The sequence below is a fragment of the Natrix helvetica genome, assembly GCF_964273705.1.
Source record: "Natrix helvetica genome assembly, chromosome: 7".
In the NCBI taxonomy this organism is placed as follows: Eukaryota; Metazoa; Chordata; class Lepidosauria; order Squamata; family Natricidae; genus Natrix; species Natrix helvetica.
The window spans coordinates 31,615,281-31,635,422 of NC_138558.1; the positions used below are offsets into that span (position 1 = coordinate 31,615,281).

At 36.9% G+C, this 20,142-nt stretch overlaps 1 protein-coding gene across 1 annotated transcript in view; it reads left to right on the forward strand.

Moving 5' to 3' along the window:
- Nucleotides 1-20,142, forward strand: part of RNF150 (ring finger protein 150) — an 80,408-nt gene that overhangs the window by 48,933 nt on the left and 11,333 nt on the right. The window contains exons 2-6 of the mRNA XM_081959906.1: nucleotides 12,495-12,745; nucleotides 17,237-17,308; nucleotides 17,607-17,689; nucleotides 18,307-18,403; nucleotides 19,380-19,590. Of these exons, the coding sequence (XP_081816032.1) occupies nucleotides 12,495-12,745; nucleotides 17,237-17,308; nucleotides 17,607-17,689; nucleotides 18,307-18,403; nucleotides 19,380-19,590 (714 nt within the window). The remainder of the gene's footprint in view (nucleotides 1-12,494; nucleotides 12,746-17,236; nucleotides 17,309-17,606; nucleotides 17,690-18,306; nucleotides 18,404-19,379; nucleotides 19,591-20,142) is intronic.

A 20,142-nucleotide genomic window follows, 5' to 3' on the forward strand; every position in this document is an offset into this window, starting at 1 on the left:
CCTGACGGGTTTTTAACTGGGTATTTTAATTATATTAATTATCTAGGGGTTTTTAAATACTGTATTTTAATTGTTTTTATTTATCAGCCGACCTCCTCCTTGTGTGTGTCTCGGTATATGTCTCTGTTATATGTTTGTTTTGTCCACATATTTATTTCATATGTTTCATTGTACGCCGCCCCGAGTCCTTCGGGAGAGGGTGCGGCTAAGAAATAAATATATTATTATTATTAAAGCACTTAGCTATCAATGCTCTTTTTATATCCACATTTATTTTTCTTTTCATCTAATATCTCATAACATTATGAGAAGACCAAGCAACATCATTCATTTTTCATTTGATAGTTCTTCTCCATTTACGAACATAGAAATTACTGCAGATCTTTCTTTGAACGGTTCAGGAGATTAGTAAATGGAACTGATTGTCCTGACATCATATCCTTTAGTGAAAATGTTACTCTTTTTATTGATGCATAATGTTCACACAAAAACCATAGATGTATATAAGTTGCCATCAGTGGTAGGTTGCCAATATTTTTACTACTGGTTCAAGTGCGCTCCTGCATGTGCTCCTGCACATGTGCTCCTGCGCATGTGCGACGCTTCTGCGCATGCACAGAAGCATCTGGGTCGGTGGGCGGAGCCTCCCACCTCCACTACTACTGGTTCGGCCAATCCGGGCTGAACCGGCAGCAACCCACTCTGGTTGCCACATTGAATTATATCCCTGTTTGTGATTAAAAATGTATAGCTTCACTGTGTTTGATCAGTTGTAACTATTACATACATAATGGCTAGAAGTGTTTGCTAATTCCCTTGATTGCTGAAATTTGTTCTCTGGAAAGCATACAAAATACAAAAGGATTATTTGAATTAAAGTTGCACCTTAGATTTTATGAATCTCAAGGTTGGGTTGACAAGGCTTTCAATTTTGATTTGGGGGCTAAATTCAATATTTCATAAGCAGAATTACATTCAGCAGAACATGCCTTTGTTTTCCTCTTCTCCTATACATGCTTGCATGCCCCAGATTTGCTTCAGATGATATCCCAATTCTCTGGAACAGATTTAGAGAATGCAGAAGGCTGGGTGGGGTGGGGGGGAATCACAAGCAGATGTTGCTTTACAGTGAAATAAACCAGCAAAGCTGACTCTACATGATTAAAAAGAGACTGAAGCACAATGGATGCTCTGTCTACAATTTTCATATCAGCAATGCCAGACTTGCTTCTTGATGAACTGAGGATCCTTCTCATGACTTAAGCTCAATTTGTTTTAACATTGTGAGATTTACGGAAAGAGAATCTGTTAAATGGGGGACGAAAAATAAGTAGCTGGATGAGTTTTCAGCAGAAGCACTCTTAGCACGTGACAATTATTGTGAATATTCTAGTTATTTTTTTAAAAAAGAAAAGGATTTGCAAAATTAAACTGAAGTCTTAATACTGTTCACATTAAGGCTAGGCTTCCACTAAAATAAAATAAAAATAAAAACACAGAGAAGACTATATAAACAAAATAAAAGTAATCTCTTAACATGTGGGAAGTAATGTTCTTCTGGAAAGCCCAAAGCAATAAATGGGAGCATTTTCATTATTTTGAATAGAGATGCTAATGCTTAGATATTCTGTGAATGCTTAACTTAATAGAATCAAAGTATATTTCATTTTGCACTGTAGTGCAAAGATGAGGAAGCATAAGATCATAAAAGAACACTTCCATTGATTATGTTTGTGGCATTTGCAAATTTTCAAAGGGTCTGCACGGAATTAAAATGGGCAAATTTGGAATTGAGGCCCTGACAATGATTTCAGAAACTTAAGAAGAAAATGTGACTTCTTTGCATTCTGTCTTGGTTTGTGCAATATTGGAAGTATCACAATCAGGTGTATTTTGTCTTGAGTTCTGATCTGAATTATAAAGGGAATCGTAATTAGCATTTGAGCAGTTTTAATCTGTACTGTTTGATTAATAGCTAAAAAGCAAATGCAGACTGTATTTTCTCCATGGCAGTATTAAATGAAACAAAATGTAATCAGCTATGATTACCATATTCTATTGTTAGACTTCTGGACTGTGATGCAGTTAATAATCCAAGAACAGGATCATTAAGAAGAGAAACTAGGATTTGAAAATATTTTATATAAACATGTTATCTTTCATCATAAAAATCTTCTCTTTTTATGTTCTGTTTCATATTAAGTTCTTTTTCCTGTAGTAACTCTCTTTGATTCCTTTCAAGTTGGATCCCTCTAATGCTCCATATTCCTAGTACTATTTATTATGAGAAGTCCAGTTTTAAAACAATAAGAACAACCATGTAGTCTGTACATTTAGCACTTTTGTTTCCACATTGTTTTTGGTAATTTAGTAGTTTGCCTTTCTTTCTTTTTTTTTTGAAGGAATTTTATTGGTTTTTAAAAAAATTTGGGGAAAAGGGTAGGTGGATATACAAAAAAAAAATTTTTGGCAGCTCCATTGTGCTAGAGGTAGGAATCTCTCCAATTCTCACAACTTTTTACAGAAAAAAAGCAAAAGATAAAAGATAAGCAGAAACAGCATCTTATTATACATTGTATCAACCATGTGTTCAATCATCTCTTTTGCCACTTTCTAATATATCAACAATTAAAATGATATTCCAGATATATTTATTTTTGTGACTTGAGTCTTTCCGTTATTCTTCCCTCCCCACTGTCCCCAGGCGGAGCCACAGCTCCTCCCTCCTTCATGTCTTGTGTTTTGTCGCCTTTTTCACTACTTCTTATATTTCCGTTCTCTAGGAGGGCACTATGTTTTTTAATGAAGGCCTCTGCCTCCACGACTGTGTTAATTCTAATTCTGTTTCCCTCCCAGAAGATCAGCATTCCTTCTGGCAATAACCATCTAAACCAAATTCCCTTATTATATAATTTCTTTGATAAGGAGGAATACTTCCTCCTCTTATCTCTTATTTTTTTCGGAATTTGCTTAGAATGGCAATTTATTTATCTTTGTATTTTAGTGGTCCCCACCCCACCCCCTTCTGAGCCCCTAGAATCTCATCCCTCGTGGTCTTCCTAAGAAATTTAACACGTACTTCCCTTGGAACATTATGTGTTCTGGCATATGCGGAATTAATCCTATAAACCAGATCCATATCCCACCACAACTGTTCTTTATCTCTCTTAATATATTCTGCTAAGATTGTACTCATAATATCCTTAAGATCTTCATCTTCTGTTTCCAGTAGGCTCTGGAATCTAAGAAGGACATTATCTCAAGTTCTATCTTTGCCATAAAATTTTCCAATTCTATATTCCCCTTCTGGACTGCCTTAATCTCCTCCCCCAGCCCAGCCGTGCCCTCCTCTAGCACACCAATTCTCTGTTTATTTTCTGTTATTTGTTGCTGCACACTTTTAAGCTCATCTCTAAAATCTGCTACCTCCTTTTTCAACTCATTTTGTCCCTGCATAATAGCTTGAAACATTTGAGTAACAGATAAATCCTTTGAACTCTCTCCAGTTTTTTCTTGTAAAAATGATGAAACTTTTGTCTGTTGAATCGTTGGACTGGATGCAGTAGAAGTTGGTGCTGAGGCTGCTTTTCCTGTAGGTCGTTTTCTGGGCCCCATTGTCTAAGTTCAGAAAGAGTAAAGATCTTTTGCAAAAGAAATGGCGTCTGTGAAGCGTGCAGCTGAGCGAGTCCGAGAAGACAGGCAAATCCAAAAGTGAAAATTAACCCTCTGTCACAGTTCCAAGCCAAGAAGTCACTCAAAATAAAAAAAAAGGAAATCAAATAGTCCAAATCCAGAAAGACCATGTAATAGGAGAGGCTCCAAGAGTCCTTCAGGGGGGATAATATAAAGCCAGACTTTCTTCAAAGGTAGTTTCAAAAGGCAGACTTCATTTATAAGTGCGAAAAGGAGCCCACCGGAGAAGCAAACAGCGGACCAATGTCCGTCGCCTTCGGAAACCGGAAGTCTATTCCAGTAGTTTGCCTTTCATGGAGACTTGCTCTTAATGTCTAACATGCTTCAAATAATACAAATGCTACATCTAGTCCTAGACCTACCAAACATTTGTTTAGTGGCCATTTAAAGTTAGAACAACACTGAAATGAAGAACATGACTTACAACCTGTCCTTGCATACACCACTGTCATAGCATCCCAGGGTCACATGATCAAAATTCAGGTGCATGGCAAAAAATGTGTATTTACTGTTACACTGGCTTGAGGCCAAGTGATTGCCATTTGTGACTTTCCCAGCTGGCTTCTGACCAGCAAAGTCAAGGGCGGAAAATCAGATTTGCTTAATGGCCATACAGTCACATAACAACTGCAGTGATTTATCTAACAACCATGACAAACAAAATTGTAAAATCAGGTGAAACTCGCTTTACTTCTTTGCTTAGCATGGAAATTCTGATGGTTATAAGTTGAGGAATACCTGTACTGCAGCTTTCTTTGAGTCCCCCTTAGGTTTTTTTTTTCATGAAAGTCTTGAGAGGCACTTGCATACTTGCATTTGACTCAGTCTAGCTCAGGACCAAACACTTGGACGTGGGGCTTAATGATATAATGCCATGTTAAGGAAAATCTTGTATAAGTTTCTCAGTGCATTTTAGCTTCATAAATATATCCACCCTACTCCCCCGCCCAACAAACATACCATACGCAACCCTAAAGTGGCCTAAAAGATTTTGCAGGGATTTCTGATATATGACCTTAATGAACAGAATACATTGTACACATCTTTGTGAGAAGTTGTATATTTTGTAGGCAGTTTTAATTAGATTACTGGCTTCTCTCTATATTAGGTGTGTGTCTCCATTTATAAAATAACCCCTCATTCTGTATATATTAGCCTCTTTTTATTTCTTTATAGTTTTTTTAAAGTTACTGAAAAAAGTGGTATGTTCTAAAAAGGGTCTTAATGAAGAAATACATGGTGCTAATTTTGCGTACCTCTGCTGCCAAGTTTCAGTTGGTAACTCGCATCTGAAAAGGATTTTGTAGATTATCTTCATTAATGTTTACATTTTATTTAAAAAGCTCTTTGTTGAGGACTGGACCTGCTGGTTAATCAGCCAGATTAAATGAGTTGTCTTCTCTAATGGATATTCAAAAGCATCCAACACTAGCATTTTCTGTAGATCCCAAATATCGGTATTAAAAGCTTTGCAACAAGCTACTTGATAACAAGGTCATTCTCCATTGATTGGAGCTTAGTTAACTTCCTTGTGATGCCTTTTATAGGAAGTCCTTCAGCTTTTTCACTGCTGCTGCACTCTAATTGAATTGGCTTGAGGTAGATTTACTATCTGTAGAGTCTGTTGGGCATATGATAACAGGAAGAGAAAGTGGAGGAAGTTTCTAATTATTTGCTTTTAATTTGAACCAGGTTTCCTATCATCGATGAGAAATGGAAGGATAGCCATTAACAAGACACATTGTGCTTATTTTGAGTATTTGTTTGATAATGTTGACATTCTTATCTTGATAAGAAGTCGAATTGTAGCACCTTTTGTTTTATATTCTTACATATCCATCACACCCTACTTTGGAGAAATCTCTATCATTCCAGTTACAATGGTTTGAGTCTACACTACATTATTTGCACTTAGGCTTCATTGAACTATTTGTTATAAATTAGTCATTACTCTTTTTTAGAGGCACTATTTCAATTCATTCTTAACTCTGGGTGACTACATGGACAAATCAATATTGTTTTGGGAAGCGCTTTTGAAAACATTTTGCCATTGCCTTCTGCTCCTAGTTAGCACCTTAATCACTAGACCAAATTGCTTCTCAATTATAACTAGGTTTCATTAATTTTAGAATAGCCAATTTTGTTTGGAACCAATCAATATCTCTCAACCAAGATTTCTACTCTAAATAATTTAATAGCCTCAATACCACAATAAGGAAAATGTAAGAAACCCAGGGGGAAGAAACTACTGTAAGAAGTACCAAATAAATTTGTGAAAATAACTCCACATTATATTAAAAAACGAGACAGGATTGGCTCACTGTGTAAATCTATCAGCTCAGGATTCTCTACAATTGCTTTCACATCTGCCTGCTGTAGATCTGGTCCTTTTTTTCAGCTAAGTAGCCTCACTTCTCTGTTCTGAAAAATGCCGTTGCTGACATATAAAGCACCGAGATAATTTCCGCCTTCTGTTATTGTAGGTTCTCTTTTTCTGTGACCAGACAGCCTGGGTTGGTTCCATGGAGTAATACTGAAAATGTAAATTGAAAGACATCATTTGGCAGAATCTAAGCGCACTTCAGGGTATCTGCAGGCCAAGAACCTGAGTAATACACAGGCAATTAGATATTCAAGTGTGGAACCACTATAAGGAAGGAAGGATTAACTCTTTTTGACTGTCAAGCAGGGAGTGAGGGAAACTAGAGAGGTACATTGGTAATAGCTAAGAAATGAAGCCATTCTTTTAAGAAGACAAGGTTTTTTGTTTAGAAGAAATAATAGACCCAAGAAGGCGAAGAGCTAAAGTGCTGCCAAGCAAGTTATAAATAACTAGAAATAGATCCGGACAGTGTTGTATGATGGCAAGCAGTACATTTGGAGGAAAAAGTTTGATTCAAGTGGAGAAAGAAAATCTGTTCACTAGGTTATCATAGTCCTCAAAGTCTGAAATTTACAACAGGAAAAAGGGGAGATGCTTCCTGGTTAGATGTCTCTGCGATTAGTTCTGCAGACAGAGATAGCACCGTGGTACAATTGCCAGCAAAGGGTCAATTCTGGCTGGCAGAAAATTTATCTGGAAGAAGGAGAAATTATGGTATTATCTATGTTTGTTCTGGAAGAGCTGCTCCTCTCAAAAACTGCAGGAATTTAGTTTTGTGGTTGTTGTTGATTGTGAGCTGAATAGTTTGCAGTGGAGTATTTACAATGTGCCTTAAATGTGCCCTAAATGCTGTGTGACCTTTTATGGATATTTGATGGGCAAAAGTCTCATTGGCTTAATCACTTTATGAGTTAACTGTTTTGCAACCTAAGATAGATTTAAAGACAAAAAGCTTGACAAAATTGTGATATTAGAAAACCTCAAACTGAAAACAATAATTTTTAAATTATTGTAATTTTTAAAAATCGGGGTTTTTCCCCTCTGACAAAAGTATATTTGAATATAGTAAACTTAATTAGATTAACAGACCGTACCTACTTGGGAAACCTGACTACTTAAATAGGCTAATCGATTCCAGACAGAAAAAAAAATGGAAAAAAACCTTGCCATTTATTCTCACCATAGTAACTGATATACTGTGCTTTGACTTTCTAACCATGGCAACCAATATATATGTATGTATGTATGTATGTATGTATGTATGTATGTATGTATGTCCCCTGGTATGCCCAAATATGGGAGGAAACTCACTACTCCCCCTTTCTGTCTATTGGCTCACTGCAGGAGACCATCCAGATTGTCTGGATGGTCTCCTGCAGTGGCCAATAGACAGAAAGGGGGAGTAGTGAGTTCCCTCCCATATATGAGCATACCAGGGGTTGTAACACAAATACATACCTATTTCCTTGGCTCAGCTGATAAGGAGGAGAGCCTGTGGCTTAGTGGCTAATACATCTGCCTAATATGTAATACAGCCCAGGTTGGAATCCCAGTAAGGGTATGGCTAGCTGATGAGAGCTAAATAGCTTGAAATAGATCTATACTAGTCTCCCTTTTTACTTATCAGCACAAATACAACACACACACACACGCACACATACTTATATACATACATATATATACATACATATACATATATGCACGATGGTCTTGTTGTATTCGTGCCTTTTCACATGTAAGATTGAGATTGTCTTGGCAATGTTTCAGCGAGGTCTCACTCACCATCTTCAGGCTGGGTTTTGGGCTTAAAGTGTGATCGGAGCTACGTCTTTCTATAAATCTTGATGAGGGTGTCTGGAGTGCTGGCTCTGTTTCAGTAAGTGGAATGATTGGTTGTGTGGTTGTATCATGATTGGTAGATTGGTGCTGATTGGTGCTGGCTGTGTGTCCATTGTTGTTTCGTGTTGTAACAGCCTGGATGGTGGGTGGGGTTCATTTGTTGACTAGGGCTGCTTTCCAGATCTCTGGTAGGCAACGTTTATTCATGTTGTGGGGGTGTTTCTCTATTTCAATAGCTTCCATAATTATTCTCTTGTTGAAGAGTTCTGTTTTGGAGATGGTTCCTTCAAAATTAATTTTATGGCCTGTAGCTTTAAGGTGCTGGAAAAGGGACGCAGTTTTTTCATTTTTTCTTACTGTGTTCTTGAGTTCTGTGATGTGTGCATATGTTCGTTTGTCCTATGGATGTTGCATGGCAGATTTTGCATGGTATTTCGTAGAAATACCTTCGTTTTCTAGCTGGATTTTGTCTTTGGGGTTTCTTAAGATGTTGGCTATTTTTTGGTCAGTGTTGAAGGCTGTCTTGATATTGTGTTTGTGGAGAATTTTGCTGATTTTATCTGTGGTGCCTTTGATGTAAGGGAGGAGTGTGATGCCGTTGTCCTGTTCTGTGTCTTGGTTTTTGGGGGGAGTCTCCCTTTGGATTAGGTTAGTAATTGTTTTCCTTTGGAATCCGTTCAAACTGGGGGAAGGATGCAGGGTTCATTAGAACAACTTGCCAGTAAGGGCATTTCATCAGATTTACTGTAGAAATTATTTGAATAATTTGATAAAACTATAACAATTAAAAAGGAAATGGAAGAACGTTTTGCAAGTATATAAAAAGATCTGAAAGAAGAAGTTAAGAAAAATGAAAAATCTGTTCAGCAACTTACTGCACAGCAAACTACTGAAAAAGTGGAAGACTTGAAAAGCAAAACAGAATTTATAAACAGAGAAATGGAGAGGACTTGGGCAACTTGGCATTTTTGGAACTTAGGGGCCAAGAATTTTCTTTTAAGATTTAGAGCAATTTCAGAAGAACATGTAAGGGATATTAGAGAAAAGATTGTTAACTTTTTTGAATTTCTGGACTGGGAGGAGGCTGATATTGATACAAAGATTGGTAAGTCTTATAGGATCATTATGCATTTTGCAAAATTAAGAAATGTTCCAAGGGATGTCCCTGTATAATTTGTAAGGAAGAAGACAAAACATGAAGTTCTACAGCAGCGTTTTAATACCAGATAGAGGAGTGATAATATAGATGTAATTGTCCTTAAGAAATCCCAATTCTAATATTACATAAAAGAAAAAAGTACTTTTTTGATAGACAATCTTAAACAGGAAAAAGATCCATTTAGGTGGGATAATCTGGAAGAATCTTTTCCTTTCAAACACCAGGCATTTAGGTTGAATTATGTGCAAAAAGCTAGGGTTTTTTTTTTTTGAAAATTTTTAAAGAAGACTTAGAGGAAATACAAAGGGAAGTGACAATGACAGATGAGACTGAACAAATGCTACAACATTAAAAAGACATTTAAAAAGACTCAACATTGGTAGAGGTATTGACCTTTCTAAAAATATTGGGAAAGTGTATCGATTATAAATGTTTAACATGGAATATAAATGGAACAACAGTAACAAATATTTCACAATTTAAATAAGTTAAAACAAGGTGTAATTTGTATACAAGGAATATATTTTAGGGAAAAAAGATATAAAACATTTAATTTACAAATATTTGGGAGAGGAATTTTTATTTAAGCAGATTTAAAGAAAAAATGGAGTTGTTTTATATACAACTATACAGACCTTCAACTATATCCAAACTTATATTGACTAATGATTATAGCAGATTTGTTAGGATGGAAGCTGGAGGGAAAGTAGAACCTATTACAGAGTGCTATTGAGAATTTATGTCCCAAATTATTTCTGTTAACAAGGAGAAGATGGAAATAAAGCAATGTTGTGGAAAACAAAGAAATTTTGAATTCACAAATAAACTAGGGAAATAATTGACATATAAGTTGAGGAAAGAAAAGTGATATTAAAGTTAAAAGAAGGGGATACTTTAATAACATATTATGTGTATATATGAAAAATATTTTATCAGTATATGTTTGTTTGTTTGTTTGTTTATGGAATTTATATTGCTGCCTTTTCGCACATGGCGACTCAAGGCGGTTTACAGAACATAAAACCTCATATAAAAACATTAAAACTAATAAATGATGAGTTATATAATAAATTAATATAATAAAATCACCCGCCTCACCCCAGCAACAGCCCATTTAATGGGCTCGTTACATAAATGTCATGAAATTTCCTTGGAATAGTCATATAACCAATAATTTACCTGCTAACAGACAATATGAGATACATTTTTATGGACTTGTAATAATAGGGGAGCTGTGGAAAAGTATCAAAAAGATTAAAACAGAAAAGGTACTTGGTTTAGATTGGCTGTTGGCCTCTTATTACAGATGTTTTGAGGATGTTTTCACAACTTTAGAATAATGAATACTATTTTGCAAAATGGAAAGATTCCTGATAGTTGCAAAGACTCTAACATAAATAGCTAAAGAGGGACAAAACTTGACTTTAACAAAAATGATTGACCAGTGTCTTTATTGAATAATGATTATAAATGATTTACTATGATTTTGGCTGAAAGGTTGAGGATACTTTTACAGAATTTTGTTCGAAAAGGTTGATGCAAGTTTGAAAGAGTTAATGCAAAGGAAAGGGAAGGATTGGGTTTGCTTAATTTAAAATTGTATTTTACTGCTTATTGTATGGTCTGGATGAAAAGAACAGACGTTGCTGAGAAACATGAGATGTCTACAAGTAGATGGTCACTACCTGATGTTGGATGGCATGGATATTTATGGTATGTTAAAGTTAATAGGGTCTTGAAAAATTACTTTTTTAGATATGCCACTTTGAGAATATGGAATAGATGTAACCCCAAGTTATGCTCAAAAACACCTTTATGGATATAAGCATAGTGTGCAGAAATAACAGATAAAGATAAATGATTGACATACCAAGATGTTGAAAAAATATGAAGGGAAATTTAAAATAAAATCAAGAGAACAATTAATAGTAGAAGGACATAGTTGTAATCATTCTCCTATTTACATCCGAATCTGAAAGATTTAAAATGAATATAAAGACTTAGGGCAGGGATCCCCAACCCCTGGGCAGCGGCCTACTATCGGGCCTTGAGTCTTTTGGAACCGAGCAGTGGAAATGGTGGGCAAGTGCATGCATTCATACTCTATTTGTGCAAGCAGTGGGCATACAGGTCCGCCACTTGTGCAAATCATGCTGTGCATGCACACCTTTCCGCCCCACGCATGGAACCATCCCCTCTCCCCCCACCTCCCCACTGGCCTGAAAAGGTTGGGGAACTCTGATTTAGGGCACGGAGCAAAGTAAGTCACAATTTGACAGTTGTGTACTGCTGAGCAAGTAATTGCATAAATGTATAAAATTAGATTTTCTGAGATGAGAAAAATTAATTATAGAAAAAATATTATCTTTGTTTACTGCTGACTAGAAGCCTCTTATAGATTTTTAGTGTAAGAATAAAAATAATTAATTTGGGGTATGGTTTTGATAAATAGACAGGATAGTTTATAGATGTAACTTTAGAGCAGTGGTTCCCACCCTTTTTTGGCCATGCCCCACCTAAGCATCTCTAAAATCCTGATGCCCCCCACCCCTGTGACATGTAATTCTTAGTTTACTCAAAAAGTGAACTCTACTCACGCGGAGGATGCCTAAAAGGCCATTAACTTGGTTCATATTGCCCTCATTAAAAATCAAATTGCCCCCCTGTGCAGCGTGGGCCCCACGCTGGGAACCACTGCTTTAGAGAGAGAGAGTTGGAAATATATTAGCACTTATAACTACTGCGAATAATATCAGAAGCCACTTCTTTATATTTTTGCACTTTTTGTTTTTTATTTCTGTTTTTTCCTTACTATTAGTTTGTCTTAGCTTTTATCTTCTTATTTTAAAATTTTACTAAAAATCATACTAGAAACATCACAGCAGGGAAAAAAACCTGAAGCAGACATTTTTGTACTTCTACACAGATATATCAGCAAAGATAAATTCTATTCACAAATTGATTTATGGGAACAAGATGTAACTCTTAAGATAGATCCCACATCTATGAACTATGCTTATTGCTGATCTCAGGATATAGCCATTCATTTTTTTTCACCTTTATCTTTGTAGAAATTGAACAATGTCTGTTGTCTTGAAGACATTATAAGGTTTTATATGGCAAGCTGAGAGCCATATTCCCAAAGAATCCAACTTTGAAAATATTTTTAGTGAGGCTTAAGAAATCCATTTTCCCTCTTAAAACTCATAGAAAACCACACAATTGTAATAAATGGTCTTATATTTTTATCTCACCCTTCTGGGGAATAAAAAAGGAAAGCTGGTAAGCAGCTGGTGACTTTTGGACTGTATTGTTTTTGTATTTTCTTTTCCACTGACAACATCACTCATGAAGAAAATAAAACTGTTTTGGGGATCACTTGGAGTATTTTTCTGTTAATAGTTCTTTCTTTTCTGATAGGTATTGACGATGTTGTGGCGATAATGATCCCTGAGCTGAAGGGAAAAGAAATAGTAAGCCTACTGGAGCGGAATATTACTGTAATGATGCACATAACGGTGGGAACCCGTAACCTGCAGAAGTACGTTAGTCGTACTTCTGTGGTGTTTGTATCCATCTCCTTCATTGTGCTGATGATCATCTCCTTAGCATGGCTAGTCTTCTACTACATTCAGAGATTCAGATATGCGAATGCCAGAGACAGGAATCAGGTGAGTGATACTTTTAAATAGATATCCATTCTCCTTTAAAAAAAATCAACATAAGTGGTGGTCTATATATGTTTTTACCTTCAGATTCCAGAAATCTGAGAAATACTGATTGGGGTATTGTTGCGAAATGTAACAGAGCCAGAACTGAATTGATTAATGCGCGGGGGGTGGGGGGGGCTTCAAAAATTTCAGCAACAGGTTCTCTGCCTGGTTACTGAGGGGCGTGGCCTAGTCAGCCTCCTGGACCATGGAGGGAGGGATGTTTTTGCCTTCCCCAGGCTCTGGAGGCTTTCCTCAAGCCTCTGGGAGGGCAGAAACGGCCTCCCCTGGACTCCAGAGGCCATTTTCCCCCCTCCCTGAGCCTCCGCGCGGGCCTTGCACTTACTTTGTATCCAAAATGGGCTGTGTGGAGACTCATGGGAGGGGAGTGGTGGGTGGAGCCAGGGGTAGGATTTAGAGGTTCTCCGAACCAGCTATAACATTAGCTACGGATTCTCCCGAACCCAGGCGAACCCATAGCAGCCTACCCCTGGGTTTATGTCACATTTATATTTTTTAGTGCCCATCATAACGAATATTTCTTAGAGTATTCATTATTTATTCAGGCTCAAGCTCAATCCCTCCAAGACTGAGTGGCTGTGGTTTCCGTCATCCCGATTTGTGCATCCTGTTCCATCTTTGATGATAGGGGGAGAAATTTTAGCCCCCTCAGAGAGGGCCCGCAATCTGGGAGTCCTCCTGGACATGCGGCTTAGTTTCGAAGATCACCTGACGGGCCGTGACCAGGGGGGCCTTTTACTAGGTTCGCCTGGTACGTCAGTTGCGCCCCTTCCTGGATCGAGATGCTCTATGCACAGTCACTCATGCCCTCGTCCTTTCTCGCCTGGACTACTGCAATGCTCTCTACATGAGGCTGCCCTTGAAGAGCACCCGGAGGCTTCATCTGGTCCAGAATGCGGCCGCACGGGTTATCATGGGGGTACCTAGGCGCTCCCATGTTATACCCCTTTTAGGCGGCCTGCACTGGTTGCCAGTTGTTTTCCAGGCGCGATTCAAGGTACTAATTATGACCTTTAAAACACTCCATGGCTTAGGCCCAGGGTACCTGCGAGACCACCTACTGCCACCAGTAGCCTCCCACTATCCAGTGTGATCCCACAGAGTTGGCCTCCTCAGGGTGCCGTCTGCCAAACAGTGTTGGCTAGCGACCCCCAGAGCCTTCTCTGTGGGAGTGCTTTCCCTCTGGAATGAGCTGCCCGCGGAGCTTTGCATAATCCCCGACCTCCGGTCCTTCCGACGCGCCCTAAAAAGTTGGCTTTTCCAGCAAGCCGGCCTGGCCTGTTAATTTTATCTAATTTTTTAAATGTTAGTGTTATATTAATTGGGTTTGTTTTTTGAATTGTTTCTAATTTCCTTTTAACTTTTGTAATAATGTTTTTTAATGCTGTACTCTGTCCTGAGTCCTTTGGGAGAAGGGCGGCATATAAATCCAATAAAACAAACAAACAAACAAACAATTTATATTTCCATAAGAAATAAAGAAAGATATATTTCGTACAGTTAAAGATAGAGACAAAGAACAAGAAGTTGATCAGCTTCTAGGTCCTTCTCTTACCTATGTTCTCCTTTGGGAGAAGGGCGGCATATAAATCCAATAAAACAAACAAACAAACAAACAATTTATAGGTAAGAGAAGGACCTAGAAGCTGATCAACTTCTTGTTCTTTGTCTCTATCTTTAACTGTACGAAATATATCTTTCTTTATTTCTTATGGAAATATAAATTGTTTGTTTGTTTGTTTGTTTTATTGGATTTATATGCCGCCCTTCTCCCAAAGGAGAACATAAGGTAAGAGAAGGACCTAGAAGCTGATCAACTTCTTGTTCTTTGTCTCTATCTTTAACTGTACGAAATATATCTTTCATAAGCTATCACTATGTTGTTAATATAGTTTTTAATTTGAAAAACATCAGTGAAGGGATTAATAAAATTCATATTCCATAATGCAGCCAATGCATTGAATTAATAAGCACCACAATATATTTCACTATTCCTTAACAGAGTGCAAGAATTTGCAGCTTGATGTGATAGTGCCACTAATATGGATCATCAAAATTCTGGGCAGTCGCACAAACAGGCTGAAGAACAGTTTTTATCCTTGGCTGTCAGACTTCTGAACGGAAAATAACTTTACAACAACATAGTACAATTGACTTGCGGGGCTGGTGTGACGTGAAATAAGTTGACATGGTGCAGTAGGATTGTGTGTTTGTTAGTAGGATTCACTGGTTTAGAGATTTTCTGTCTTTCACTGTGAGTTCAGTGGTGGGTTCCTACCGGTTCTGACCGGTTCAGCTGAACCGGTAATGGCATGCCGGCCTGGGTTGCCCGAACTAGCAGCAACCCAGGCTTGCCACACCCACAAACCAGTTCCCCGGACCGCCATCACCGCTGCCATCTTGGTTTTCAATTCTGGGCATGCATGCGCAGAACAGTTTTAATTGACTGTGCATGCAGCGTGCATCCAGCATCCACATGTGCAGCGCTCCCATGAGCGAACCGGCAGTAGTGCCTGCTGGAACCCACCGCTATGTCAGTTGTCTTGGGCCGGGGGGATGCACAAAGGGAGACTCATCCAATCTCATTGTACACATGTTGTACTCTGGCCATAAAGGTTTAAATTCAATTTACCCTTGTGCGGGAGCGGCATTGGATGCCAATTTGCTTTTGAGTGTAATTCAATGTGCTGATTGTCACCTTTAAAGCCGTTCATGGTTTGAGACCACATTATCTGAAGGACAATCTTTTGCCAGTCATATCCACCTGACCCACTAAAATGGGGAGGCAAGGAATATTGTGGGGCCCAACCCCTAAGGAGGTACATCTGGCGGAACTCAGAAGAATAACCACCTCCATGGTGGCAGTCTCATTTTGAAATATCATAGCTGCAGAAATTTAACTGGTCCCCATTTTGACAATCTTTTGTACGGCCATGAAGACTTGATTTTGCCAGTGGGCCTGGGGAACCCAGAGAGAGATGGAGCCTATCAAATGATTCATTTGACTGTGTGTTGCTGCTATGTTTGTTTTTTTGTTTGTTTTCTATACTATTTTTATTGTTTGTAAACTATCTAGAGTAGCTGTGAGCAAGAAGGAAGCCATATAAATTTCCTAAATAAATAAATTTTAAAAAATTATATGATATAGCAGCCCTCTTAACAATGGAGCCCACCAATCAATATGTTTCTTGAAGAGTTCTGGGGATAAAAATAATCTTATCTAGGTGCCTTATAAGAATCTAGAGAATGGCCAATAAATTTGATTTCTGACATTGACACTGGAGGCCAGGGAAGAAGGTTTTCAAAGGCTAGAGTATCAATAATTTTATGACATTGGGGACACTAGTTAGATTAGTAAGTACTTTTGCATATAAATCCTCCCAAATTGAAGCTGGAATGAGAATATTGAACTGGAATTTACGTTTCCTCAATAAACTTGATACAATAGCCCAGAAAAAAAAATGAATTTCTCCCTTCCAAATCTGACCATATTTTAATTGTGTAGGAAACTTTTTGAGAGGCTGTCACTTTCTTGTAATGACAACATATTTTAACAATTTAGCATGTTTTTTTACACCAGGGTGTCCCTGGACCTGGTGCATTACTGCTCTCAACTTTCTGGTATATAAATAGGCAGAATCAAACCAATTTGCATTTATTTGTTGTTGGTTTCTGGAAATTGATTGGTCAAGGATTTTCTCAGAGAGGCACAAATCAAGTGTAAATGAGTCAAGATTTTATCTGGACCTTGGATAAAGGAGAAAATTTTATCCAAGTCTGGACATGTTTTGTATTCAGAAAGGTAGATATTGCCTTACTTTTGCCTAATTGAGCTTTCTATTCTGCCTTACTTCAAGATTACCTAATAGGCTCTGTTCTGGAGGCATAGCTAATGTAGTATCAGATCTGCTTTGGAAATGGACTGTGATTACTTGATGATTGCTATTCCTCCTTAAGGTGCATGCAGGAGCATGTTTGAGCTGGGAACCAGATGTTTTGCAAATGAAAGCTTGTATGGTGCACTATAGCAGGGCTGTCAAACTGGCAGCCTATAGGGCAGATGCATCACACACCACCCCAGCTCCACGAAGGGGGAATACGTCACAAAAGTCACGTGATGGCAACGTGAGGTGGCAAGTTTGACACCTGTGCACTATAGAGCGTGAAAATCAATTACATACAAATGGCAAAAAAAACAAAACAAGTGGAGAAATGGGCGTCCTTTGAAAGAATGCTTACTAAACTTCAATAATCAAAATTTCTGTTCATAATTCAATACTTTTAATCTGTGCTATGTTGTACAGCGTTTGTTCCCTATAAAAGTTCTTACTTTTACCTCTTATTTCAACTATTATTAATTCAAGGAGTAATCTGTATGAAGGTACATCCCATAAGTATAAAATGGTTATGGTTTTTTTCCCCTCTTTTCAGCGTCGTCTTGGAGATGCTGCAAAGAAAGCAATCGGCAAACTCCAAGTCAGAACAATAAGGAAAGGGGATAAGGTAATTTTAAAAAATGCTTTCTCTTTAAAAATGACCACTTTGTTCAGAGACGATGCTGAGGACAAAATAGTAATTAAAAAAAAATAAAACTGGAAGTTTTTTTTAACTTGTAAGTACAAAATGTACTAGGCAAAGACTGGTCAGAAGACTGGATAAATCTAAAGAAGGCTCATGCCACCATTCATTTGCACATCGATATTGGCCACATCAACAAGGATGCATCTCTCTGAGTTTCAGGCAATTTGCATTTTTGTTATTTAAAAATATTAATGAGTATTATTATTGGGTTTTTTTTTAGGAAACTGAGTCTGATTTTGACAACTGTGCAGTGTGTATTGAGGGTTACAAACCAAATGATGTTGTCAGGATCTTGCCTTGCCGGTAAGTTATTATCATTATCCCAACAAATTTATTTTAATAAAGTAATTGATTTTAAGAAATAATCAACTATTTTTCCAAGCTTCATTAGATATATAGGTTTGTATATTTATTGTTCTGTAATGTCGTAACATTTGGAATGAGCATAAATGTGTCTTAATATTTACCACTGGTGTCACAAATAAAGTACAACGAACTGTTTCTTTATCATACTGGGACAAATGTTTTATTATCTATATCTGTTTGGAATTGTTGTTATGGATGGTGGATTTGTTCATTTATTTATGCTGTTTTTTACATACATCCAAAAGTGATGTCCGTATATATTTTTTAAAAGTTTCTATAATAATTATTTATAATAATGAAAAGTTATCTATCCATTTTTTTGTTCTTTTTTATTCTAATACTGCTACATAATCAACTCCAAAATACTTCTGTTTTTCAACTCTGACTTCATTTTTAACTTTTTCTATTGATTTAAAAGTTTGCTACACAAATATACTGTTATTTAAGATTCTTTATATTGCCAAACAAATTATTTCAACTTAATGTTTGACAATTTTGACCTGTAGGAAAAAAAAAAACCATTGAACTAAATATAATTTTCCTCCATTTCATAGGCATCTCTTTCACAAATCTTGTGTAGATCCCTGGCTCCTAGATCATCGTACCTGTCCTATGTGTAAAATGAACATACTAAAAGCACTAGGGATTCCGGTAAGCATGCCACGTAATACAGTAAGTAAAACTGTATTTCTGCAAATATTTTTTATAATGAAAAGCAAGTCACATATACTAATTTACAAGCAAAAGCACGTAATATATTACAATGCAGCATAAAAGACCCGAGTATTCTATGGCCATTTTGTGTACTTACAAACTTAAATAGAGAAACTATTTAAAACTGGTACCATTTGCATTGGTGTTGGTAAAACAACTGATACATTGTTTTTAAACACAACAAATTCCTTAAATCTTGAGTTTTCTAAAGCAGCGAAAGTTCAGGAAAAAGGAGTTGTAGAAAAAAATATAGAATCCCTTCAGCTGTATTGAGCTATAACTTTTCCTGATTCCCAAACAGTTTGGACTTGGTTAGTTTTGTTCCAGAAAAAACACTAGTTACTTATGCCTTTTAAGTGAGAAACACTGTTTTATTGTAGACTCTGTACTGGTATTAAAAAGTTAAAGATTGCATTTGCTTGATTTAAAGGGCCTCTTTTACATGTGTTTCTCTCTTAATATTTTAACTGAATCGATCCTTTGAAGTAGATGTAGTGTGTTATTGAGAAGAGATGGCCATCAAAAAAAAAAAAAAAGAATGGCCATAGTAAGTATAAAATGGTTTGGATTCCAATTCTTGTGAAAATGTTATTTATTGATAAATTGTGTTTTAATCCCAGGCAATTTCCCACAAAAATCTATCCTAGCAAATTTCTGATATGACCATTTATTTCCAGCTCAATATACAAATTAATATAGTCTCCATCAACTTTTATTTTTTAAAAAAACAAAATGAAAATAAATAGCAATAGGTTTCCTGATACTGGAATATATTAAGATGGAAGCACATATCAAATTGTAAGGAAGATTTGGGGATAGAGGGAAACCTTTTCAATTGATATTGCTTCTGAACAATATCTTTTACAAACTTTCTTCCCAGTTCTATGATTCTCTTCTTTTTCATTTCTTTTAGCCTAACGCAGATTGTGTGGATGAAATCCCTCCGGATTTTGAAGCTTCTATAGGAGGTCTTCCAACCAATCAGATTACAGGAGCTAGTGATATTACTGTGAATGAAAGCTCCATAGCAGTGGATACTCCTATCCGGACAGTTGGAGTATTACAAGTTATTCAGGATGCAGATCCTCTTCTGCAGGCTGGGGAAAGTAACAATACCACAAGCAGTAAGTCCCCATTGATCTCTTTGCTTTGAATAAAACGTTACAGATGCAATTCATAAAAGTACATAAAGTGGCTATTCTGAAATATTTTCGATTAGTTGATCCTCTGAATTCCACTTGGAAAACAATCAACAGAACTAGAATTTTCATAGGGGGTTTATAGTACGATTCTTTTTCTCTCTCTTGATATTAATTCAAAACCAAATTTCATTAGTGGCATGGAACCATAGGATCAACATGTTCAGCGTATGATTGCTGATTGGCTGGGATCATGCTGTTATATTGAAAAATAACGTTTTGCAGGAAGACATGGGGATGTAAAGGTTATAAATTACTATATTATGAACCGAATACTGCTTTCCCCTCAAAATATTTTCACATACAGACAAAATTCAATAATAAATTTTCTGCATGGTATGAGATATAGGTCTAATATCTGATATAAGTCCGTCTTGATTTGAAAAAAATACATGTTTAGTGACCTAGGTTTATACCTTCTTGAAGGGAAAACGGGTTTGTCCGACGTTTGAGATGTAAGCCCTATGCTTTCTGACA